The sequence below is a fragment of the Capricornis sumatraensis genome, chromosome 8 (genome assembly GCF_032405125.1).
Source record: "Capricornis sumatraensis isolate serow.1 chromosome 8, serow.2, whole genome shotgun sequence".
Lineage (NCBI taxonomy): Eukaryota > Metazoa > Chordata > Mammalia > Artiodactyla > Bovidae > Capricornis > Capricornis sumatraensis.
Genome location: NC_091076.1, coordinates 22,539,020 through 22,564,723, shown reverse-complemented (window position 1 = coordinate 22,564,723; position 25,704 = coordinate 22,539,020). Strand labels below are relative to the sequence as shown.

The 25,704-nt window shown below is 54.7% G+C and overlaps 3 protein-coding genes across 5 annotated transcripts; 1 reads left to right on the top strand and 2 right to left on the bottom strand.

Annotated features, from left to right (window-relative positions):
- The first annotated feature begins 2,236 nt into the window (after positions 1-2,236).
- Positions 2,237-8,846, top strand: NRGN (neurogranin). Its single transcript, XM_068978977.1, has 4 exons — positions 2,237-2,251; positions 7,856-8,082; positions 8,296-8,313; positions 8,693-8,846. The coding sequence occupies exons 1-2, from the start codon at positions 2,237-2,239 to the stop codon at positions 8,075-8,077; spliced, it is 237 nt and encodes a 78-aa protein (XP_068835078.1). The 3' UTR covers positions 8,078-8,082; positions 8,296-8,313; positions 8,693-8,846.
- Positions 8,847-9,793: 947 nt separating this feature from the next.
- VSIG2 (V-set and immunoglobulin domain containing 2) lies at positions 9,794-14,879 on the bottom strand. Its single transcript, XM_068978902.1, has 7 exons — positions 14,819-14,879; positions 14,311-14,474; positions 13,326-13,533; positions 12,392-12,550; positions 11,345-11,464; positions 10,858-11,002; positions 9,794-9,923 (listed from the first exon to the last, which is right to left on the bottom strand). The coding sequence occupies exons 1-7, from the start codon at positions 14,877-14,879 to the stop codon at positions 9,794-9,796; spliced, it is 987 nt and encodes a 328-aa protein (XP_068835003.1).
- A 1,114-nt stretch (positions 14,880-15,993) lies between these two features.
- Positions 15,994-24,607, bottom strand: ESAM (endothelial cell adhesion molecule). 3 transcript variants are annotated; one of them, XM_068976968.1, is made up of 8 exons: positions 24,416-24,607; positions 20,732-20,928; positions 19,255-19,456; positions 18,938-19,093; positions 17,432-17,554; positions 17,016-17,142; positions 16,687-16,814; positions 16,285-16,447 (listed from the first exon to the last, which is right to left on the bottom strand). In XM_068976968.1, the coding sequence occupies exons 1-8, from the start codon at positions 24,483-24,485 to the stop codon at positions 16,419-16,421; spliced, it is 1,032 nt and encodes a 343-aa protein (XP_068833069.1). In that variant the 5' UTR covers positions 24,486-24,607; the 3' UTR covers positions 16,285-16,418. The 3 variants fall into 3 exon arrangements, with proteins under 3 accessions (XP_068833066.1, XP_068833069.1, XP_068833067.1); XM_068976965.1 differs by lacking the exon at positions 16,687-16,814 and having other exon boundaries at positions 15,994-16,447; XM_068976966.1 differs by having other exon boundaries at positions 16,314-16,814.
- Positions 24,608-25,704: the final 1,097 nt, after the last annotated feature.

Below are 25,704 nucleotides of genomic sequence, written 5' to 3'. Positions count from 1 at the left end.
AACCACAGTCGCATATCCATTGTCCCTTGGGCCTGCGGTTGTTCAGAGACACCCTCACCTCCACACAAAGTTGTCCTTTAGGCGGAGGAAAGGGCTGTGCTGCCTGTGCGGGGGTCTGAAGGGGGCCGGGTGCATTAATAAGATACCCCCTCTTCCGCTCTGACCAGCAGGAAGAAGGGCCTAGAGGCAATGCAGCCTGCAGAGTGATGTTGCCTAGCAACTTGGGAGACTTTACTGCAAACTCACTCAATCCCGAATTCCTCAGCTCTAATTTGGGAAGAGATAAGCACAGAGTCCAGGCCTGATATCCAGTGTGCCCTCAGGTCCTCCTGCCCTCTCTCCTCTGGAACCCAGAGTTGAAAACTAGTGGGAACTGACACAAACCCAAGGCCCTCATGTAGGCAAGGGCCTGAGTTCCCAGGACTTTCTGCCATTTGGTGGAGGTGGGGGGGTGGGAGATGAAGGATGTGCCAGAGACAGACTGGGAAACAGATTTTCAGTTACAAGGGTGGGTGGGTCCCAAACCTGCTGAGAGAGACACCCCTACACCCCAGGGCCTGGAATCCCAGCTGGCATCCAGCTCAGCTTGGGAGACAAGCTGGCTAACCCTGTCCCCAACCTGAGTGGCCACCAGAATTTCCCTCCCACGCATTTTCCCTTTGGCAAGGAAAGCCCAAATGTTCAGGTAGGAAGAAAGCATGTGACAGCCGTGCCAGGACGGGCGAGTGGCTGTGGAGTCACCTCAGCATGCTGCTTCAGCATCCCCTGTCGCAGCCAGAGCCACGGGGCATTTCCCCCCTCCTCCCCTCGGCTCCAGTCCACACACCTGAAGAGCAGGCATCCTTGCTTCCTTCCCTCCTCTGGGACCTCAGCTGAGAAGGACCTCCCAGTTTTCTCAGAGGTGGCCCAATCTCTTCACTAGCATGCCACGCTGCTAGCTCTGGTACCCTGACCGGTTGGGGGAGGTTGGCAAGCTGTTCCCCCACCAGCCTGTTCTCCTACGAGGCTCCTCCTCCCATATCTCCCTTCTCAAGCCTCTCACAAAACCCACATCCTTCCTCCACCATGGACCCAGAGAACTGATGCCTTCGGATATTTCCTTACACTGGGGTTGACAGTATTTTCTTCCCCTCCCAGGGGCAAGAGTGAGAGTAGCCAGTATTTGTCTTATACAGAAGCAATGGAACAAGAGGTTGGGGAGGTGTGGTTTGGGGAGTGGGAAGGAAGGGTGTGTATATCTGTATCTATCTGTCTCTCTACATATGCATATACACACACCAAATGGGTGTCATGCATATATGATTTTGTCTTGTTAATATAGATGGATGGGTGGATAGATAGATATGTAATGCAGACATTTCCAGTAGGGTGATTGACGTGTACACGTGTGCTGGTGTGTGCACGTAACAGGGAGTCTGCATGTATCAGCACAGCGTGTGTACAAGGCCTGTGTAGTGTTTCTGCAGGCTGGGTCTGCGTGTCGAAGTGCACGTTTTAGTGAGCCTGGGGAGTATCATATATGGGCGTGGGGGGCTCTGGTGTGAGCTTTTGTGTTCCCCTGTGCCCACCCCCAGGTTACATACCCACACCTTCCCCATTCCACTGCAGACTGATGACGATTCCTTTAAACCGCACGTCCTAGGGGGTCATTTATTTCTTTGAGGCCTGAGGGGGGAGGGAAGGTAGAGGGAACCATATTTGGGACTCTAGCTAGTTTGTGGAAGTGTGGGTGAGGGGTGCACGGTTTTCTCTCTGTGGGTGGGAGGAGTGTTGTGCCCAGATGCGAGTGTTTTTGTGCCCGGGATGTCGGGGTCCTCCTGCGTGCGCCGGCATACATCTGCTTGGCAGTCTGCCGCCTCGGCAGCAACGGGCGTGGGGGGGGGGGGTGTTGGTGGTGAGTTTGGGAGGATGGGGTGTGTAGGAGGAATGGATGGAAGTGTGTAGGCAGAGGGGTTGGGGCAGGAGGCGGGGCGAGGAGGAGGGAGTCGCGAGGGGGCGTGGCCCTGCCTCCATTCCCCCCGCCCACTCTGCCGAGGGCTTCTCCTGATTGGCTTCTCTTCCGCAGGGCTCAGGATACTTTCTCCAGCAGTGCGGAGCGCGGGAGAGAGGACCCGAGAGCTGAGCGGCTGGTTCGGCGCGGATCGGCTGCCTCGCCACCGCCCCAGGGTCCCCACCCGTCACCGCGCAGACCCTCTGCGCCAACCTCCATCCCAGCCAAGGACTCCTGACATCAAACATGGACTGCTGCACCGTAAGTGAGCGGGCCTGGGGGACGGGCACTCAGCTTCGTCTGGGGATAGGGCTACCAAGAAGCTCCTGGAGGGGGAGTGGGGAGTGAGGGATGGAAGTGGGTGCAGAAGACCTAGGAGCCATAAGGGTGCCTGCTGAGACGCAAATGGTGGGTGGTGAAAGGTGCCCGCCTGACTTGGAAGCCCTAGGAAAAATGCTCCCCAACTCGCGGGGGCGTCTGGGTACCCATCCGCTAAGCAGTCTAGGTTGGACCCGGAGCTCGACAAAGCTCTGCAACAGGAAAGCTGCAGGTTAGACGAGAAGAGGAACTTCCCCAGGGAGACGCTGGAAACCGTCGCCTAGCGAAGCAACCGCGACTCCTTTCCCCTGGCTTTCGGCCCCCACCCCAATCCCCATCCCACTACTGCCGCCGTCGGTGGGCGGACGGGATGACCTTGGTGACCCTCGCGTCCTGTGCAGCGCCCGGTGAAATAGTCAATTCATGTTGGTTACCTTAGTACTGATGATGGGCAGCGAAGAGCCTAGTCCGTGTGGTCCTGGGGAGGGATTGGCCTGGCCTCCAACGCTTTCTAGCTCTGGAGGGGGCTGGGTGAAATGACCGGCGAGAGGGCCCTGCTGGCGAGGGAAGGAAGTGTCTGCAATTTGTCAGCGCCCACAAGGAGACCTGACGCCAAAGCAGGTTGCTGTTAAGGTGCGGGCATGTAAGCGCCTCGCACAGGACCAGGTTCCTGGCACATCCGAGGAGTGGTGATCATACGTGTATACGATATGTTTGTATTTATTTATTTACTTTTATTTATTTTTAGTCCTTACATATGGAGAAAGTCCGACTCCAAAGTCCTTGTATTCTCAGCCATTTGGTCAACCCAGCTAATGACACAAGAAGTTATAACTTTGCCTGCTCCCCACCCTCCACCGTATGGCTTAAAAAAGGGGGAAAATGAGGTTTGGATGGAAGGAATAGTCCAATTTAGAAGAGGTGAGGGTTCCCTGTGTCTGAGTACCAAGAGGTAGAAAAAAGGGGCAAGTGGTTGTGGCTGTTGTTATGATGTTTAGCTCTTATTAATACAAATAATTGTTGTCAATTTGTGAATGCTTACCATGTACCTAACACTTTATATTTAACCATCATGACAACCCTGTGAGGTAGATGTTTTTCCATTTTACAGATGTGCAAAGTGAGGTTTAGAAAGATTAATGATTTGCCCAAGGAAGCACAGCTTCTAAGTGTGGAGGTGGAACACTAGACCTGTCTGATTCCAACAGCTGTAATTTAACCTCTCCTATAAACATTTCCAATATTTCCTCATTGTAAAGGTAATATGCTCATAACAGAAAAAAAATTTTTAACTGAAGAAAAGTATAAAAAAGAAACATGTCAAGAATCTACAATCCCACCCCTAAAGAAAGCCCCAATAACATATTTTCTTCCAACCTTTCCTCCCTGTTGTTCTCCTGGAAGCAGTTTTTGGTTGTTAAAGGAGAACTGGGCTCTTAATGGAGGTTCCTGGGCTCCTCACCCCCCCAGTGGTGTTTTACAAAACAGAGAAAATAAATGGATGGTGGGTTCTGGGTATGCCTGTGGAGGAGAGGAAATATTGCCCAGATGGTAAGAATGGTGGGGGAGATAAGTCAGGAATCATGGTCAATGGAAAGACATGTGAGAGCAAAGACTCCAAAAAGCCAGAGAAGGACAGCAACTTGTCCCCACTGGCACCTGCAGGACTAATTAGAGTAGGATGTCAGGTGCCTGCCTGTGGGCTCTGGTCTGCCCTGGACCATGTTCCTGAGTGCCCAGAAAGCCATACTGAGGGGCTGGTGGGCATGGCTGGAATAAGTGTCCCCTAAAAAAGAAGAAGCTGCTCACTCAAATAATGCAGCAGAGGCAGACACACAATTGCCCCACTTGCCCTGTATTCTGGGTCACCCCCTCCAGTGCATTCTCTACACAGGCGCCCTCCCCCTTTCAGGCCGTGTCCTAGGTGTGCAGGGCTAAAGGGCTGGGCAAGAGAGAACACCACTGTCAGGCTGTGCAGGGGGTCCAAGAAGAGGTGACAGGGCTGGGGTTTGGGGGAGGGCTGGGGCTGAGCATCTTCCTACCCATCTCCATTCTGTGGAGGGCTGAGCTCTGTGCTGGGAGGAAGCTAGGACATGCATAGTGGACATAGCCCATCTGGGAGGCTGGGAACCAGTCCCTCTTCACCTTCCATCCTGGGCTCTCCCTGCTGACTGTCCAACCTGGTGTTTGGGCAATACCTAGTCCTCCCTTATTCCCTTCTTTCTGCTTGGTAAAGAGGCTCAGTCAGAAAAGGGAAGAAAAAAGTCCTGCTTTTTTTTTTTTAAGAGCAAGAGCTGTTGATTCAGATGTATCAGTTGCCAATTTACATAGTCACAAATATCAGGCTTTTCCTGAATCACTTAATATAAAAAGGCAAAGAAACAGTTTTGGACTTTTATTATTATTATTATTTTTTTACTTAGTTGTCTAGTTGATGATCCAACTCATAGAAATAATTACCTGCCCTGAGGAAGTAGTTCGCAGCACAGATTTCTGAATCCCATCACTATTTGTTGGCTCTGTGACCTTGGGTAATTTGCAAGATGTCTCAGATGTTTCTTTACCTGTAAAATAGAGCTTAAATGAAGACATCCCTGCTGGCTCAGCAGTAAGGAATCCGCCTGCAATGCAGATGATGCGGGTTCAATCCCTGGGTCAGGAAAATCCCCTGGAGCAAGAAACAGCAGCCCACTCCAGTATTCTTGCCTGGGAAATCCCATGGACAGAGAAGCCTGGTGGGCTCAATGGGGTCACAAGAGTCGGACACAACTTATCAACTAAACCATCACCACAACCAATGGGTGCAAAATGCTTAGCACAGGGCCCAGCATATGACAAGCAGTAGGCAGGGATAATTCTTAAAGCCTTTAGGACAAGGGAGCTGAAGGAGACTGCCTTAATTGGGGCCAACGTCTAGATGTGGCTGAAGATATTGAGACCCTCAGAGCTGAAGTGATGTTTGGGACCAAGAGCCATGGCTCATGTTTTGCCCACAACTGTCCACTTCCCCCTCCCAGAAGCCCCCTAGTTCATGCAGAGCTCTTAGGCACACGCCATCAGATCTTGGTTTTGGAGGGCACCAACGTAGGCACACTTCCTGGGTCTTTTTACTCTCCCTCCAGCTCTGCCCTGAGAACTCAGCTGAAGGGAGAGGGAGTGGGCTCTGGGGAGAAGCAGTGAGTTGGGGGTGGCTCTGCCTGTTGTTCCATTCTGGATGCAGCTGGGGTGGGTGGTGGCAGCAGGTGGGTCTGAGCATTTCTGGGGGAAGATACCCCTTCCTCCGCTCAACCGCTACAGCTGCTGGCTCAGGGGAGGGTGTTGGGCATGGGTTTTTGATCATTGTCCTCTTTGGAGAAGAAACTTTCACCATTCCCTAAGAATATCCCCAAGAAAGGTTTGAGTTCTGAGAATCAAGGATCCAAAAAAAGAGTGATTTCTGTTTATAGGTGGGGAATGAGATGTCAGGGAGAGAGGAATAGACCCAGGAAAGACAAAAAGAGTGTGAGGGGCCCTTCCACAGCCACCCCAGCCCTTGATAACACCTTTTACCTGCACTTAACTCAACTGTGGACATCTTGAGCGCAAACCAAAGATCTCTGAAGCCCAGAAAATGCAGACAACCTTGGGGACCATGATGAGAGGAAGCCATTTGTAAACCTGGACTTAAGCATCTGGGATTGAAACCTTTGCAGGTCCGGGGTGGGATCTGGTTGGGGCAGTGGTCACTGAGGCCCCACTCACACTCATCTCAATTCCGTGAACTGGATGGGTGATGGAGGGAAGAGAAACAAACGAAACTGAATTACTCTTAGTATGTGAGACCTTGGTCATCTCCTGCCAGAGAAATAAAAACACAGGGAAAGTAGTGGAAGTCCTCAGGCAAAAAATAAAATAAAAAGTCAGTTCAAAGGAGAAATGCCTTTTTAACTCCATAGTTAACCTTAAGCTTCCCACCTCACCTCATAGCTGTTGGGTTGGGTCTCCTTATTTTTTAGTTGCTCCCTATGAAATTGTTTTTACAAGACTGCTTCAACCTGCAGAAACAACTACCTTGCACCAACTTACCATTATTTAAAAGAATCATAATAGCTACCATTAACTGAGCAACTAGATTGTGCCAGAAACTTTCTGCATATCACAGTGTTTATTCTTCCCCATGACCCAGAGGAACCTGATTTCACATGAAGGAATGGAGATAGGAAAAGATTAGAAAACTTGCCCAAGACCACTCAATTAGCAAGTGGTAGAGCATGGTTCATTCTCTTGACTGCCTTTGCTTATCTGCAAAGTAGAGGTTAAAACGGGCTTCCCAGGTGGCACTAGTGGTAAAGAACCGGGAGACATGTGAGACACAGGTTCGATCCCTGGGTCAGGAAGATCCCCTGGAGGAGGGCAGGGCAATCCACTCCAGTATTCTTGCCTGGAGAATCCCCATGGACAGAAGAGCTTGTGGTCCACTGGGTCACAAAGAGTCGGATACGACCGAAGCGACTTAGCACATACACAGGCAGGGGTTAAAAACAGACTCTGGAATCTGATATACAAAGGCTTGACTCTTTGGTCCTGATAACTACCTGTACAACCTCAGGTAGGTTTTCAAGACTTAACTCAGTTTGATTAGGGGTCAACTGGGATAACAATAAAAGGTACGTCATAGCATTGTTGCCAGGGCTAAATAAAATAACATCTGTAAAACCTTGTGTTGCCATGCCTGGAACAAGGGCAGTGCTTCAGTGGTATTAGGAACTATTGTCATTATTCTTTTCTTTCCCTTGCGCACCTCACGGAAAGAACTTCTTGCTCCTGCTTATCTTTTCCTTGTCCTTTTTTGAAGTGAAGCCTTTTCTCTGTAGCTTCTTGCAGACCATCCCCTCTCTCCTGTATTTAGAGCAGTGCAGAATGGAGCGTGAATAGGGAAACAGTCTCTGACCTCTAGCCCTGAGTCGGGGAAGGCTGCCCCACTGCAGCATAAGCCCCATCTTCACCTTCATCCCAGCTTTGAGCTCTGGGGTGATTTTACTCAGAGAAGGGTTGGTTCTTCTAAACCCTCCCCCAGGGAATCCTGGACTCAGCAGGGACCCTTCTGAGCCAGAGGCACCCTCTGAGGATGGGGGAAAAGCAGCCGTGTCCAGGAGTCCCGCCGTGGTTTACTTTGCCCTTCTCCAGTAATTACGTGCACTTTCCAGACAGCTAGACGGCTCCCCTCACTGGGCTGCTGGCTTGGGCCCTGGCTCACTCAACGGCTACCTAGCTGTCTTGTAGCACATCTACTGTGCGCTTCTTTTTCTTGAGTTGGGAACACAACTGTGTCCCCCTGACCCTGAACGTTCCTTTTTGTCTGCCGCTGCCCAAGACACACACGCACACACATACACCATCCCTCCCCCTGGCCCAGTGCGGGCCCTGCCTTGGCCCCTTCTCTGCGCTTCCCACTCCCGCGTCGTCCTGGTCTCAGTCCCACAAGTCTCTCCTCCTACCCCACCCTCTCGGGGATCTCGGCCGGGTCACCCCACAAGAAACACCCCCTCCCCGCTACCCCATCCCCAGGAGAGCGCCTGCTCCAAGCCGGACGACGACATTCTAGACATCCCTCTGGATGATCCGGGTGCCAACGCGGCCGCTGCCAAAATCCAGGCGAGTTTCCGGGGCCACATGGCGAGGAAGAAGATAAAGAGCGGAGAGCGCGGCCGGAAGGGCCCGGGCCCCGGGGGACCAGGCGGAGCTGGGGGCGCCCGGGGAGGCGCGGGCGGCGGCCCCAGCGGAGACTAGGCCAGGTGAGGCGGGCCGCAGGCTCTCCTTCCCGACACTGGGCCCCTTCCTCCGAAGGTGCAAGGGTGGCTAAGGGCACTGGGGGATGGAGAAGGGTGTGGAGGGAGCCAAGGAAATTGGCGATGTGGGTGGGGGCGCGTGGTGGGGAGGAGGCTGCGGGCTCGAGAGCTCACCTGTTTCTATCTCCATCCTCCGTTCTGCCTCGCCCGGGACCGAAGGACTGAGCATTTTCGAAGGTAATGAATGCAACTCCGAAGCAGTGGGGTGGGACCCCTGAGTGATAGGACCCACCCCTTCCCTCCTCCGCCTCCCAGCCAGGGAAAATGCCCCTGAGCCCACGGGCTTTCTGACCCTTGGTGACACCTGACGCTGCGACGAGGCGCACCTGGACTGACACACCTGTCCCCCGCACTGGACTGCATAAGTCGGGCCCAGGGATCACAAACACCCCGCGGCTCGCACACCTACCGGCCGCGGGCTCATTTCAGCTCAGTGACTCCTAGCGGGCAGTCCCGGGTGATCCCCGCTCCCCGCCCTGGGTGCCCCGATTCAGGACGGAGGGTAGAGAAGAAAGTACTGGGGGCGGGCAGGTGCTCACCCCTTCTTTCTGCTCAGTTTCCCGAGACAGATGGATGCCGCGTCCCCTTCGCAGTGACGAGACTTCCCTGCCGTGTCTGTGATTCTCTCCTTTCCACCAACCTGCCAGCTTCAGGAGCCCTCTCTGCTTCCCCCAGAGACTCCCTCTCCCAGGAACACCGTCCATCAGTCGCTAAGGCCGTGCCCTTTTAGTTAGCTCTCCAGTCTAGTATGGTCCCCGTTCGCCCTTCCTCCCCACCCTGACCCCCCCATCCTCGCGCCCCCAAATCTTCCTTCTTTAGCTTCTCGCCCACCTCTCCCCGCACCCAGCATGCAGCTCTCTCTCCGCAGCCTCCGCGTGCTTCCCTTCGCGCACTGCGGAGGGCACCCTAAGCGTGGCCCAAGAACACTCCAAAAAAAAAAAAAGAAATCCTTTAGTTCCATGCGCAGCTAAAGGGGGCGCCCCTGCGTCTCTGCTGCGCCGCTCACGCCCCAGCCTAGTCCAGAACTTCGGGGCGAGGAGAGAGGGGAGGAGGGGTTTTTATGATGTCGGATGCCCCTGGCGGTGATCAGAAGGGAAGTTGCCATGTCACGCCCCAACCCCACGCCTGCCTGTACTCAGCCCTCCCCTCTCCCCAGCGTACCCCGAGAGCCACCTCTCCAGCTCTCAGCTTGTTTACGCGAACGCGGAGCGCGGGGGCGGCTCCGTAGGAGGAGTCTCCCGCGGCCCCGCCCCTGCTCCTGCTGGCCCCGCCCCTACGGGCTCCTGGGGCTGTGGCCGGGAGGGTTTTTATCTCCGTGTGTGCATGTGACTGTGCTGGGTTGGAATGTGAACAATAAAGAGGAATGTCCAAGTGTTCAGAGGGTGCCAGAAGGGAGGGAGTTTGGGTATATGAGGCCACCGCTGGAAATCTGAACAAGTCTCCTTTGACCAAACCAAAAAGTGGAGGTGGAACGGTGAAGGGGAACCAAGCTTAGAAGGTACCTTAGGAACCAAACTTCCCGCCTACCGCATCCCTTCTGGGAATACTCTTTGGGCCGCCTAGAGGAATTTGCTAAACCAGCAGAACGAAGAGAGAGACAGTATGGTACCCAAAAACTTTAATTTCTGATATTCCCCCTCAGGGATCAGGAGAGAAATCAGACAACCATAGGGAGCTTGGACTTGGTCGTCACCGTGCTGGCAGAGGAGGGCCTCTCCAGGAGCCCATTGCTAGAATCTGCGCTTTCCAAAGGTTGCTCAGAAACCCCAGGTGCCACGGCGTCCTCCCTGATGGGATACAGGCAATTCTCAGTGAAAGCTGGGTGCATCCCTCAGAGCACACCCATCCTCTATCCCAGGGACTTCCCATTTTTACTGTGTGTAGGAATCCTCGTGGAATTTTGGTTGAAAGGACGATTCCAGGCCCCATCGCTCCCCCCAACACACACACACACACACACATTCTGCTTCACGAGGAATAGGAAGTGGTTTGAATCTGAATGTTTAATAAGCTCCTAGTTCAGGTAATCTGAGGACTGGGCTTCCCAGGTGCTAGTGGTAAAAGAACCCACCTGCCAATGCAGGAGACATAAGAGACACAGGTTCCATTCCTGGGTTGAGAAGATCCCCTGGAGGAGGGCATGGCAACCCACTCCAGTATTCTTGCCTGGAGATTCCCATGGACAGAGGAGGGATTGGAGAGGACAGACCAGCAGGCTACAGTCCATAGGGTCGCAAAGAGTTGGACAGGACTGAAGCAGCTTGGCACATAGGCACTCTCCCAGTGTGAGGACCACACTTGGAGAAATGATGCCTGATTCTGGACCCCACAGCTGACAGCTGAAGTTGATGACAGGCAGCTTTTGCCTCTCTTTTCCTTACTACCTCTCTCTGCCCCACACAAAGGAACTAGACTCGGCTGAGAGCTCAGGACAAACAACTCCCAGCCTCTGCAGCCTGTTGATGTAAAAGTTCCTTAAAGGTGAAAAGCAAAACATTCTTCTAAGTGTTAGGAGCGAGAGGGTAGCTCATGAACCAAGCCCTCCACCCTGCACACTTCACTCACACGCAGCACTGCACCCACAGCACAACCAAAGCCCGGGGCTGAGCCACACCCCTCACCCTGAAACACCCCTGAAGGTGTCAGAGTGTGAGCTGCAGTCACCAACTCAACCCAAGCCCTTTCCTCCCACCCTGACCAGCCCTCAGCCCTCCTGCTCACCGTAGGTCACTCCCCCCGAATGTCTCCTTGGGCCTCTTCCTCTTTTCTTTCTGGAACCTTATCAGGCAGAACACAGCCACGGACAGGAACAGCACACCCAGCAGTACCCCAATCACAGTCCCAGCCACTCGGCCTTTGGAAGGGTCTAAGGAGACACATAAGGAGATAAATGCCTGGTGGCTCAGATGGTAAAGAATCTGCCTGCAGTGCAGGAGACCTGGGTTCAATCCCTGAGTCAGGAAGACCCCCTGGAGGAGAGCATGGCAATCTACTCAAGTATTCTTGCCTGGAGAATCCCATGGACAGGGGAGCCTGGGGGCTACAGTCCATAGGGTCGCAAAGAGTCAGACACGACTGAAGCGACTTAGCACACATACAAGGAGACACATGATCGTCATAGCAGCAGACCTTCCTTGATGCCCCAGATGGCTTCACACTGACCCCCTACCCAGGCAGACCAACCCAGCCTTTGCCCAGCATCCCCTACCAGTCACAGAGAGGGTCAGCTCACAGGACGCACTGCCCATCTGGTTGGTGGCCACACAGCGGTAGGTGCCCGAGGAAGCCAGGGAGAGATTGGTGAGAATGAGCTGGCCAGACACCTCATCTAGAGAGTAAGGAAGAAGTGTCCATCACTTATTCAACTCACAGTGAGGTGCACTGTGACAAAAGCATATCTCACTTCATCCTTACCGCAATCCCATCAGGAAGGAACTAACCTCGTTCTATAAGTGGGCAAACTGGCTCAGAGAAGGAAAGTAATTGTCCAAGGTGACCCAGAGAGGAAGTGTCACAACCACCGCAACTTCTGTACTCTTTCCACTCTACACAGCGGCCTTTTCAGGGAAGGGGAAATGGCACACATGAACTGGGGTGGGCTGCCTACTGGCTGATGTCAGGTTCTTGGTTGGTGGAAAGGGTTTGATTGCTAGAAATTGTGTCCTTTGGAGTGGGCTCTAAGCTGACCCAAATGCTCTTCTAAGCTGCTTACCTTCCCTTTACAAGGAAGAGTACACATCGGGAGGTGACCTGGGGGCCTTGTGCATGGGTAAAGGGGTTTGCTGGGGTTGGGAGGGGAGCCAGGGCACTGGAGCCAGCATGAGGAGGCTGAGAAGCCAAGGCTCTTAGCTAGCTATGTGATCCCCTGAAGGAGAGTCTAGCCAGTCCTTGCTACTCTGCCTTGGCTTCCTCTCTAGGAAGTCTGGAAATGAGTCATGACCATTAAGATATCTACAAGGAACCCAAAGCCCCAAAACAGACAAGTGGGAGGCACAGAATACCCCCTGCCTTCCACTGTCTTCCAGGATATCAGAAATATGTCTAGCTTAAGAAATGCTCCCAGGACCACACAGCTGCAGATGGTACAGGAAGACAGGAGGGAACAGTAAAGGCAGCCAAGGAAGACGTAAGGGAAAGATGTAGCCACGTGTCTCATAGCTGCAGACATGGAACTTGTACTGTGACTGTGTGGAGTTTAGAGGCCAGATCTGCCCAGGCTCTGAGTCCCACCTTCCTTGGTGGCCTGGACCCTTACCTTGCACCATGCTGCCAGGGGAAGGTGTAGGAGAAGCTCCAAGGCGGATCCAGTTGTACACAGGCTTGGGGGCTCCCATAGAAGAGCTGCATTTGAGCGCAGCAGAGCCCCCCACGGAGGTCTGACCACTCTGACTGCATGAGGGTCTACTGGGGGGCACTGCAAAAATCACAAGTACCTTAGCTTTCTTCTAGCTCCACCTCCATGAAGTGCTAGGCTTCCTGCTTTAATACTCCTACTACCTAGCGGTCCACCTCTGTTCACACACCACCTCATCTCCAGGAAGTAATTTCCACTACTGGAAATTCTGATTGTTAGAAAATTCTTCCTCATGTCAAGCCAAATCTGTGTTAATATGATATTCTCCCATTGGTCCCATTTCCTGCTCTCTGGGCCCACAAAGAAAAAAGAAAAAAAAAAAACCTCTCCTCCGTAAGACAGCTCTTCAGATATTTGATTGCAGCTGTTACACACCACCACCTAAGTCTTCTCTTTTCCATCTCAACATCCCCAGCCCCTTTAATAGTTTCTGCTGTTTGCTCATCTCCAATCAGGCTCTAGTTTGAGGTGAGATGGATACTCTGAACAGGAAGTTATTGCTTAGTGATGGAGTGTCTTCTTCCTTTAATTGGCCATACCTTTTCTCTGCTGCTAACCTAGAGGAACAGAATCTAGCTGCAAATGGGAGGTTCCCCTAAAGATGGAGCTGTTGGGGGATGACTCAAATCCCCATCTGTGGGAGAGATTTACTAGGGACTGAAGGAGGAGGGTGGAGCAGGGGTAAGATTAGACAACTTTAGGAAGGGGTATTTTTCTTCAAGTTCTCTAGTGCAGTTAGGGGCTTGGGCTAGAAAGCAGGATAGGGGAGACGCAGCAAGGCCGGTGCAATCTTTCAGGTAATGTGGGTGGCTGGAGGGTCCCTAGCCTGCCTTACCCAGCACAGTAAGGTTGATTAGCCCCAACCCATTGGTGTAGAAATCTGGCGGGTTGTTAACATGGCAGAGGTAGGTTCCAGCGTCTGAGGGGCGGACATCGGTCAGTTTCAGGGTGGCCACTCCTCCTGTGGGGGGGTTCTGAAGCAGGCTGGCTCTCTTTGCCTTAGAACCAGTTGGATACAGCTGGCCATTGGTGAAGTACAGGATCTGGGGAGAAGCAGAAGACATGGGTATGTGCCTTTTGCCACCTGGTGTCAACTCTATAGTCCTTCAAAGCAGGTATAAGAGATCTTCCCTTAAAGCAGCCAGGGAAGCTGATACTCTGTAGCAGAACCATGAAGGATCTGTCCCCAGATATCATCCCTTCCCAGGTGCGGAATGAACTAGATTCATTGCTTTCAGCTACGCAATCCAGGGGTGGGGGTGGGGAGGGAGAGCAAATATTCCTGGAAGGGGCAGCATTTTATCTTGCTTTTAATCGCAACAGCTTAGCCTCTGTGAGTTTATGAACTGACACTGGAGCTGCGCTCACATAGGGAAGTGGCTAAGTCCCGTCTGACTCTTTATGACCCCATGAATTGTAGCCCACCAGGCTCCTCTGTCCATGGGATTTCCCAGGCAAGAATACTGGAGTGGGCACTATTTCCTCCTACAGGGGATCTTCCTAGCCCAGGGATCAAACCCTGGTCTCCTGCCTGAGTGGGGCAGATTCTTCACCACTGAGCCACCAGGGAAGTCCAACTATGGGGGAGGAAATTACAAACTGCAGGACTGTGTTTGTGATACAGGGTCATGCAGACTGTGTTCCTAATAAGATCTAGAAAGAGTCCACTGATTTTTTTTTCCTCCAAGTATTTTCATAGCCAAATGCACTCTCTCTGACCCCCTGCCCTCATCCTAGGTGGGTCCCCTGGTCCTGCCTCTCCTTGTCAAGTCCACCAAAGGCAGGAAGGCCCCCCACTTGCGCAGGTGCCCCCAGCTCACCGGTTGGGACGTGGAAACGGGCTTCCCAGGCTGCACGAAGCTCCACTCCAGGGCAAAGTTGTCTCCCACCGAGGTGCTATAGCTGCAGGTCAGCTCCGCAGTCTTGCCCACCGGTGCGCTCAGGGGCTCGAAGGGCACCTTCACCTCCACGGCCAACCCGGGGGCTGGGGGTGCCAGAGACCGGCGGGGGAGGGCTCAGATGACTCTGCCTGTCCTTCCTCCGCTAGGGCTCAGCTCCCTCCTCTCTATGCCTCCCTTTCCGAAACCTGAGGTTTCCGGGAGGGAGGAGCCCACATCCCGCCAGGTTGGTGGGTGAAAGGACCAAGACTGGGCCAGGTCCCAGGGTGTATTTGTTAGGAAAAGAAAAACAGAAGTTGGGTGCTGGTTAAACCCTCCCGAAAGAGGCCCAACTTGTCCTCCAGCCTCTGTCCTCGACCCTCCCAGCAGCCTTCCATGTCCCCTCCCCGGTCCAGCCGCTCTCATCCCCATCCTCCAGCCCCCTCCTCACCACTCAAGCCGACCCAGCCCAGCAGGAACCTGCAGAGGAAGCACCCTGGGAGCCAGGCCATCGTCCTGCCAACTCTTGTTCTGTCTGAGTGTCTGGGTCTGGGAGAAGGAAGGGAGTGCCCACCGAGCAGCCTGCTGGTGCTGGGCCGAGAGAGACTGGCTATCTCAGAGCAAACAAGGGGAGAGGCCGGGCCTTCAGGTAAGGAAGGGCTCCTCCCTCCTCCAGGCCCAATAAGGGACTCATTTTCACCCTACCCCCTTCTGTTGTCCCCTTTCCCCCAATTTCTGAAGCTGTCAGGCGTGAGGGGTGGGGAGTGCCAGGTTTGGGATTGGGTGGGCACTCCAGGGAAGGGGAGGGATCAGAATGGGAGCTCTGAAGGGAAAGAGAGACCCTGGAGGAAAAGAGATGCATCCTTATAACCTGAGATGCTGTCACCATGTCAGGGTCTCATACTGTGAGCCTGAACCCCAGGCTAAGACCCCATCACCCCCTTCCACTCCCTTCATAGAGTCTTGTTCCTTCTGAGGCCCTCGGAGATCCTTTCCTCCCCTGAGACCCCTTCTTTGGCCCTTTTGCCATCCCTTGTTGAGACAGGAGTCTCCATGGAAACTACAACCCCGCCCCCGCCCCAGAGCCAAACCATTACATGGGCAGAGAAACTGAGGTCTAGAGAAGCCCCCGCCCTGTGTAGGAAAGGGTGTGGCAGGATTGGTGTGGACACTCCAGCCCCACATCCTGTGTCTGGCTCTGCCTCAGTACCGGCGGTCACTGCTGGATGGACAGGAAGGATTCAGTGGTCTGGGAGAGGGTAGGAGGGGTCAGGTTCAGAAGATTAAGTGCACAGGCACCCAAGCTGTGAGCTCCAGCAGAAAGTCACCAATTTCATCCTCTTGCTGCTCAAAGTGAGCTAGGACCTCCCCCCACCCCACACCCCCACACCCCCGCTCCCCAGGTTCTCTGTGCCTCTCCAGCACCACCTGACAGCACACGACCCTTGTAAAGACTCTAGAAGAGCTATCCTGAGCCAGTAAGCCAAGTCGGCTGCGTGCAGAAGCCCTGCTGGGTCCACAGTCTGGGTACCATCCTCTTTGCATCATCCCGAGAGAGTCAGCTTCTCCCTGGGAATTCCAAGTTTGAAAAGGCAACTAGACTCTCACTTTCCGTACAAACACAACATATCTTTATTGAAGTTGGCAAAATAAAAACAAAACCATGCATTTCAAGTTAGTTGAAAAAAAAATATCTTCCTTATCCCCTGCCCCAGCAAAACCCAACCAAGCCAGCAGGGTAGGTTATATTAATGCAAGGAGCTGGAGCGGGGAGTGAAGGATGAGGTTAGGTAGGGGGGGGTACAGACCAAGGAGGCCTGGAGGACTGGTTGACTGGTGGTCCCCACCAGGCCTGGGGGTTGTGGGGGAGGCAGTGGTAACAATTTCAGCAGCATCCCACTGCAGACTTAGAGACAGCCAGGGGTGGGAGCGCTTCTTAATCCCAGGTCCACTTCCTCTTCTCCTACTTCCTGGAAACTTGGGTTTCAACTGAGCCTCAGAAAGGTGAGGGTGGAGGACCAGCGGTCTGGAAGGCGGCCACCCTCCCAATCTCAGGCCTCTGTGCCAGGGGTGTCCGAACCTTGCAGGAAGGAGAGAAACCAAATGGCTTAGCCAGCGAGTGGCTGGGCCATCACACCAGAGACCCAGCCTGACTCTGGGCAGGAACCATCACGGGGACAGCACCCATGCGGCTCAGAGCAGAGGAAGAGACCCCCCCAGGGCCGGGAGATATTGGCTGAGGGTGGGCCCCCTCTGTCCTGGGCAGCCTTGGCGAGGGCAGGACCTGACTGGAGAGGCTGGGTGTGGGGGTCAATGCACCAAGCCTGGAAGGGCCCTGGGGTGGCCGGAGGGCTCGCGCCGAGGTAACAGAGGAAAGGGTCCCATTCTTGGAAATTGTGTCTGAGCCCTTGGGCCAGGGCAGCGTCCGGGGAGCGATGGCGTCCTCCCTAGTCATCAGAGAAGTGATAAGAGGTCAGAAGGTGGAAGGAGAGGAGAGTTTCCATATGCTTTGTCTTATTCTCACCTCTCCTCCCTTAAAATCTGCCCACAGAAGTGATGTCTCAGCCACTGCCCATTCCTACCTTAGATGGGAGCTCCCTGAATCCCCAAGGAGAGCCCTCTTCTTGGCAGAGACCAGGGACACTTACTTGATATCATTGGCCGGCTCCTCTAGGGCCTTGCCTCGGTGTTGGTACAAGAGCACCAGTCCTGCCAGCAGCCCCAGTCCGACCATGGTGCCCACGACAGCTCCGGCAACCACCGTAGCCCTGGGCCCTGGAAAAACCTTACTGTCAGAGGCGGACTCTCAGCCATTCCCTGGCCCTTCCCAATCCCGCTGCCCCTCTGCCCCACTGCCACCATACCTAGTTTCTCTCTTTGTTAAAAGGAAGGTGACTGTCAAGCAGGAAGTGGTCACTGACCAAACACCTGCACAAACATGTAACCAGGACAAGCACCTTGTCCTGTTACAACGAGAGGCCTCCGCAGACAGCCCTCCTCCCCTCTCTTGCTGACCCACCCCACCACTGATCAATCTCCTTAACCACACTTACCCCTCACTGACCTGTGCTCACAGTCAGGGTCACATTGCACTGGGCACTGCCCACCTCATTGTGGGCCTTGCAGACATACACTCCAGACATGGAAGTGGACAGGTTTTTGAGGCTTAAAGACCCGTGGATGGCATCTGTGGACACAATTTGGCCATCAGTCCAAGGATTGATCCCCTTTCCCATAAAAAATCACCCTGCCCTTCCTCTGGAACGTCTATTTTGACTCTCTGGGAGCCTTAGCTATCTGAATCCCTGATGAAAGGTAAAGGTGTGATGGTCAGTTGCCAAACTGCTAGCTCAATACCCTTTTCCATTTCCACCGCTCAGTGTTCCCAAGCGATATCTGAAAGAAGGCTAAAGAGGAAGTGATGCCCAGAAAGGCCAAAACCCAATTTTTACTTTTATTTCTGAGTAGTGAGAGAGAAAAAACACTGAGCGAGGAATTAGAAAACGTGGCATCCAGAACAGGCCATGGGACTTTAAGAAAGTTATTTGCTATTTCTGGTCCCCAATTTATTCATCTATAAAATGGGGTGATATGAGCTAACTGGTGGTGTTGAAAGGAATGTATGAAATAATCTAATGATTCTAACTGTTAAAGTTTATTGGCTGTTTACTCTTCACCAAAGACTAAGTTCTTTACATGTACTAATTTATATAAGTCTCACAACAAACCTATTATGTAAGCTCTATGTAAAAAAAAAAAATTAAAAAGTTTTATTATAAAAATGGTCAAATAAAAAGTAGAAGGAGGAACAAAATGAAAACCTATATACCCACACTTGCTAACATTTTGCTACACTTATTCCATTTTTTCTCTTTTTCTCAAGATCTTTTAAAATGAACATTTCAGCATGAAACTCCAAAACATAAGGATACTGTCCCACATTACTGCAATACCTTTACCACAGCTGATAAATTAAGAATAATTCTTCCAAAGCATCTGGTATACAATATTAAAATTGTTCCATCAATAATCTTAATAAAATTGAAAAAAAAGTTCCAGCGGCGTCCAAGTGTTTTTTATAGTGGCATTCAGGCATGCATGCTCGACTGTTTGCAACCCCATGGACTGTAGCCTGCCAGGCTCCTCTGTCCATGGGATTCTCTGGGCAAGAATGCTGGAGTGGGTCCTCCAGAGGATCTTCCAGACAGGGAGCAAGCCCCCACTCTCCTGTGTCTCCTGCGTTGGCCAGCAGATTCTTTACCACTGAGCCAGATGGTGTGCTCAAGTCAGGGCTATTGATACTCCCATTTTACAGACGAGGAAACAGCCACCAAGTCGCACATGCAGTGAATGGCAGAGCCTCCAGCCCCAGCGTCCCTTGAGCGGCATGGTCTTCAGCGCCTGTCTGCACCTGGCAGGCCTCTTTCTTCAGCCCCCTCCCCACACCCTCCTTCCCCCACCCCCACCACAGTGCTTTTCAGCATTGCCGCCCCTTGCCCCCCAGTCCGTCTGGCCCTCATCATTCCTCTACCCCAGCCACACTCTCATTTGTCTTCAGAAATTCCCTCACCTAAAACAGGTGCAAAAAAAACCTGGGAGGATGGGGGTGACCGCACCCACTGGTACTGGGCAGTGGGCTTACTCCTTGGGGACTGGCAGCTCAGGGTCACGTTGGTCCCCACGTGGGCCACACCGCGGAGATGGCAGGATGGAGGAGCCGGAGGGACTGGGAGAGGGGAGACAGGTTAAAAACTCCTATCAGGGGACCAAGAGCTCCCCTTCCCACACATGGACCCTCTGTCACTTTGTTTGTCCCTCCCCCAACCTTCCCCTTCAGTCATTTGGGGGAGAGGCCTGCCCGACCTCCCACGGGAGCCTCTTGCTCACCCAGCACATCCAGCTCTAAATGTTTGCTGCTTTGACCTTTAACAGTGCCTTGATTGTCTTGCAAGTTCACAAAACAGAGGTAGGACCCAGAGTCTTTCTCCTGCAGGTCCCGCAGCCGCAGTGACACGTTCCGGGAGGGCATGGAGTGGACCAGGGATGCTCGAGGCTCACTCATTGTGACCTGACCGATGTATGTCAACACCTGGTGGGGGCAACAACACCTCCCCATCACCACATGCCTGCTCTGTGCCCAGGGCTCAGCTCGTCCCCCTCCCCCAAACTGGGGGTCCTCAAATACCCCTTACCTGCACCGTCCTCTCTAACCTGTATCAGCTCTCCATCCACCTCTGTCTCCCTAGCCACCCTCTCACTGCCCCAAATCCTCTGCATCAGAACAGGTCCTCTTTCCCTGGATGCTGTTTCTTCATCTCCCACTTGGGTGTTTAGAAAGATGTAAAAATGGATGTGTGTTAGTTGCTCAGTCATGTCCGACTCTTTGAGACCCCCTGGACTGTAGCCCGTCAGGCTCCTCTGTCCACGGACTTCTCCAGACAAGAATCTTGGAGTGGGTAAACATTCTCCCTTCTCCAAGGGATCTTCTCGACCCAGGGATCGAACCTGAGTCTCCTGCATCGCATGCAGGTTCTTTACCATCTGAGCCACCAGGAGGGGATCATATAAACAAGGGGAGAACATATGAAAGAAACAGGCTGCAGGGGGAGAGCCAAAAAGAAAAAGTATCTTATAAAATTTTCTTTTTCTTGAAGACCCTCCCCTCCAGTGGATCCCAGCCCCACTCCTGCAACCTAAGTTGCTTTCATATTTCATATGCTTTCTTCCCCTATTTATCAAATGACTCCCCCCTCAACACTCTTCCTAGGACCTTGCAGGGAGCCCATGTAAAAAAGGTGCTCTGAAAATGACATTTCCCTGGCTTCTGGGTAAATCTACCTCTGATGTCAGGAAAGGAGGACAGGTGAGAGACTGTAGGAGGAGACCCACCCTTGCCTCTCAAGGAGTTTATAAAGGAGTGCGGGGGGCGGTGGCAGATAATCATCTGGGGAGTGGGCTTACTGTGACCTGTGGCCTATGACCACATCCAAAGGACAGATAATGTGAAAACAGGAAGATACTCAACTTTTAAAAGTTGTGTGACACCTGCCCGAAACTTCCTGTTTCCTGTATCCTCAGTCCCCACTTTCCCCCTCACCCAGCAAAGTACTGGGTTTCTAGGGAACCCTAGGAAAAGGAGAAATGGGTGGGTTGGGGGGAAGCCTCCAAGATCAAAACAAAACTTGAACTGGTGACACGGACCTTGCATTTCCCTGACATCCCTGGCGACCCCTCCCATGGTCGCCAGCTCTTCCCAATCCACTCCCCCACTCCTCTCCCCTCCCTCCCCCAACCCCCTCCCACTCCACAGCCCCCAGACCCACCTCTAGTAGGTAGCTAGCCTCCTGCCCAGAAGTTCCCTCACCTGGCTCATATTCTTATCCTTCCCTTCTAGGAAGAACCACATCACGGTGGGCACCTCCCAAGGCTTGGGCTTGGTCGGAGTCAGTTCCCCATGCAGGCTGTACCATGCTGGGAGCACCACTTCCGCTCCCTCCACCGCCTGTAGCTTCGTGAGGCTCGTGGACACGTGCACCTCCATCTGGGCCCGCGAGGGGGACGCTGGGGAGGAGAGAAGGAGGGTGAGCGCGGAGCCTGGGACCCTGCCCAGCGCGGTGGCAGCAGAGGACGAACCTCTCAGGGGTCTCTCCCAAGACTGCCCAGGGCCTGCAGGGCTGTGATCCTGCGATGGTCGAGTCCATCACGGCATCTTCTCCCCAGCCTCAGCCCCGCTGGCTTGTAGCAAGGACAGGACCCGTGTCTGTACATTTATTTGTATTCAGAGACACAGATTTCAGAGCACCAAGTGGAGGGGGCAGATTTCCAACGAGAAGGGGAAGACACCCAAGAGGAAGGGCGGATTTAATACCTTTAATCTACACTCTACTTAAGCCACTTGCTCCTGCAATTTCCCCGGGGCATGAGCCAAGAAGGAACGACAGGGTCAGGATCAAGAGCATTCCCATCTCCTGCAGTTCTCCACCAGATGGGCAGAGGGGAGCGGGAAGGTTAATCATTTACCGATTAACCCCGCGGCTCCTTCAGAACTACTCCGAGCCAGAGAGACTGGAGCGGCCAGTGCCCAGTGCGGCCCAGTGACTGCTGGGCTCCACGACTTCCTGCTGGGTCCCCACAAGTGGGCTCCCCACAGGAAACCTCTCAAAGGCCCTTTTGGGGCCCAGGGGAGATGGGGGGATAGTCTGAGGTCTCTGGGAACCTCGGCAGAGCTAGGAGGAGAGGAAAGTCCCCTGACCATTAGGTACAAAACTGATCAAGCACAGAGCTTCCATCTGCCTGTGGCTGTCCTTCAGGACATGGCCGGGGGGGGGGGAGGGGGCGGCGGGTATGGGTTTCAGGGAGGGGACTGTCGAATCAGAGCTTGCCTCATGGCGTCCAGAGGCACTTCCTTACTGCCCTTTGGCGAGGCAGAGGAGAGGCCCAATCAAAAGTCCTTTAGGGGAAAAACCTTGGGCTTGTCCGAAGCCAGGCCTGAGGATGCTGGTGGCTCTGGACCTTAACCGGCTCTTGCTGAAGCTTTTGAGTCCTCAGCCTCAACAGTCTGCACTGGAGTCTAAGATGCCATCTCTGCTTGGTGGTCAGGGGGCCGCCGAGCGGACAGAGGCGGCGCACAGGCCGGGCTGTCCACCCTCCTAGAGGCCGGCTGAAGGCCTCTGAGGGCCCAGGAGCGGATCCGGCCAGGATGCGCGCCACCCCCTCCGCTTCCTGGTTGCGCGTCTTTACAGAACCCTCACCCCAATTCCTTGGCCTTCTTAGCACCCCCCTCCCCATTTCCTGGCAGGGTCCCTGAGGGCTGAGCAGGAAACTTGTGCCCGGTGATAAGCCAGGAGACAATGCGGAGGGCGCCGCTGGACCGGAGGCGCTGCAGGGGAAAACAACCTCCGACTCAAGGAGTCTGCCGCCCGCTGAGGACCGACCGGGCTGGCCGGGACACCAGAGAGGCCTACGGGGGGCGCAGGCCCTAGCCGGGCCTTCCTGCAGCTCACTCCCAGTGGCCAGACACAGTTCCCGCCGGAAACCTGCCGGGGTCCCAGGAGAAGAGTGAGCCGCCTCGCCCTAGGCGCCCCTCGCTCAGGTCCTGCATTTATAATGTCACTTTACAAAGGGGAAGGGGGCAGGGTAAGTCAGTAAGTAGTAAGTTGGACACACTGGGGCCTGGACACAGGTCAGCTAGGAGCTGGAGAGGGCCCCAGGCCTCACTGCTCTGATCCTGGGTGTCCCCCGGACCAGAACCCTCTCAATTCTTCAGCCCTTTTTGCTCCCAGGTGCCACAGGGAGAGGAAAGAGGGGCGGGCAGATCTGAGTGAAGGAACCCAGGGCAGGGAAGGGACCCTTCTGGGCCTCTCCAGACCAACTTGTGGAGCAGGCAAGAGCGAAGGAGAGCGAAAATGGGCTCTGGGCTGGCTCCCCAGGGCTACTATTTTTAGTCTCCCTCTTTCTCTGAGAAACTCCCCCCGCGGGCTTCTCACGCCCCAGGGGCAGCATCGCTGAGCCGCGAGGGAGCATAAGGGCCTCCGGGTAGAACCCGGTCGGGCAGAGCCCAGTGGAGCCAGTATCTCCCAAAGTGCTGACCATCCAGAGGACCATTTAACCCTCAAGTGGCCAGCCAGAGTTTGGCAATCCCCAGTGGGGGTGGGGTGAGGGGTTGGGGAGAGGTAGGGATGCTGAAGCCTGGACCTTCAGTGCGAAAACTGAGGCTCAGAGTTATCAGAGCTCGGACAGAAAGAGGATGGGTTGCAGGAGAGACACAGATGATCAGATGACGCCCTGGACACTGACTTGAATTTTTCTGCCTTGCTTCAGAGATCCCCAGCACGAAGGGGGATGGGGAAATTGAGGATAGAATGCAGGAAAAGAGACAGTTGAAGTTGGGAAAGGGGGCACTGAGAAGTGGAGGGATCCTACAGCAGGCCACCAAGCCTAGAGGGGCTGGCAGTCTGGTCTTGAGCCCCACTTTGTCTGGGGACCCTAATACTTCCTGCCCTGACACCCTTGCAGCACAGATTGGGCTAAAGAGTACCCGGGTGAGATTTTGATGGTCCCCATCTCAGTCTCCATCACTACAGTTCTTTCCAAGCCTTATTTGCCCTGGAGACTTCCAGCCTGAGAGAAATGAGGAGTTAAAGCTGAGCCAGACAAACCCACCCTTCACCCTCATTCGGGATCCTTGAAAGACGGCAAGAAAGCCTGGGAGGCAGCATGTGAAATGGTTTATAATGAGCTTCTTTCCTGTGGGTCCTTTTCTCCCAGATGTTGGACCGGGCCACCCCAGCTTCTGGGTGCTCCTGGAGGCCTTCACACAGGCCTCAAGCACTTGCCCCAAGGAGGTGGCCTTCCTCTCTGACTCTCTGAGGCCCTCCTCTCTATTTCCTTTGTCCCTTTGGCTCAGGGAACCAACGAGGGGTGATGGACCTCTTGGGGGGGGCGCTGTCACAATTCTGCTCCTCTAGGCATTCGAACCCCTCCTCCACTTCCTGTGTCCTACATGACCTCACGGTCAAGCTTTGGGGGCACCTCCCTTGATTCCCAGGGCAGGAAGCAGAAGCAGGGGGCCAGAGGGAGGATCCAGGCTTGGGAATTGAGGTGAAGTCAGTGCGTGAGTCAAGCTGGGGTACCAGGGAATTCCCCAGGGGCTCTTGCACATCAGCTTGTGTGTGGGGCAGGGGGCTGGGAGGGGGGCTGGAGTTAAGTCCTTAAGCTCTTTAGCCAGTGTCTCCTCTAGCAGCTCAGCTCATCTGGCTCTGCCGGGTGGAGGTGGGGAGTGAGGGTGAGGAATGTTTCCAACAAACGGTCTCTCCTGCCACAAACATACTGCGCCCAAAGTGGTGGCTGTTCCCCAACACAGGCAACAGAAATCAGCACCAACCAGTGACACCCAACCTAGGGGAAAGTATAAGTGCTGGGAGGGAAAGAGCCAGAGTCCGGATCCTGTCCCACCCAGCTCCTCATCAGCGCCCCAAACCACCCCCTCAGGGTGGGATTCACCCCATCTGCCATCTCATGTCCTCTCCAGGTCCAGGCTTTCACTCACCGAGAGTAGTCAGCCCCAGGAACAAAACCCGCAGCAAGCTGGTCGCAGGAGACCCGGGCAAGGAAATCATGGCCTTCCCTGGCCCCGACGGAGTCAGGGGCGCCGGCTCGGGGACACACCGACCGACAGGTGTTCAGGCTGCCCGGCAGCTGGAGCGGACGCGGGAATCGGGCCACTGATACCAAGGGCGGCTCTGGTCAGAGTCTCTGCAAGCGTGTGCTGGTGGCGGGGTGGGGACCGCCGGGGACTGGGGGGCGGGGCACTCGAGGGGGCGGAGAGGTCGCCGTCCTCCCGGGCGGGGCTCCAGGGTGACCCGCAGCAGGGGGGCGATCCTCGCGCTCCGACGGCCGGATCCCGCGGCCTCCACCCAGTCAGGACGCAGGGTGGGGTCGGGTGAGTCGTGGGGTGCTCGCAGCCGGCGGAGGTCCAGGGCAGAGGAGAGGGTCCTGACCTCTCAGACCACGCCATACCCTTCCTCGTCCGCTGTGTGGGCTAGGAAGGAGGGCCAGGAAGGAAGGGAGGTTTGGGGATTGTCCGACGTCCAGGGGCCACCCTAAGCGTCCGGGGGTCCCGCCCCATTAACCGACTGGGGGAGCTTGCGGGTACAGCGTCCTCAGCCGCGTGTCCCCTGGGCCACTGGGGCTCGCAGTGTGGGGGTCGGGGCGGCAGGAAGGGGCCAGAGTGCCGGCCACGCGGGCCCGGTTCTGCTGCCCGAAACGACCAATTTTCCAAGGCCAGCGGCGGGCTGGCCGCGGGAGCCGGCCGGGAGAACGGCAAAAGGATGCGGCCGTGGCCGCCCCGGCCGATCCCTGCAGGTGCCGCGGGATCCCTAGGCTGCGGGGCAGGATGCGAGGACCTGCGGGCGGAGATCGGACCTCTCCGCAGGTTCCCCTAGCCTCCCTAAAAGGCAGACCCGAGGGTCACTCGGAGCTTGTGCCGCAAACCCAAGCAGGGAAACGATTGGCGCAAGGAACCCCAGGTTCTGAGCGGGAAACAGGAGAAAGGAGCCAGGTTCCCCCTCTCAACTCTGAAAAGCCTTAGGCAGACCGGAGAGGAGAAGGCAGCTGCGGGAAGGTAGACTGGACTGAGTCCCTCGGTTTATTTCTGCCCATGTCTTCGCTGCCTCCCATCCCGCCCCCGGCGCGTTCTGATCTTTTAATTCCCCGGACTAGATCATGTTCTAGTGAAATTTAATTTAACCGTCCCTCCCCCACCCCACCCCGCCCCCACCTCCCCACGCCGGTCGGTCAAAAGCTCCTCTGCACCCTCTGGCGGCCGCAGTTCTCTTA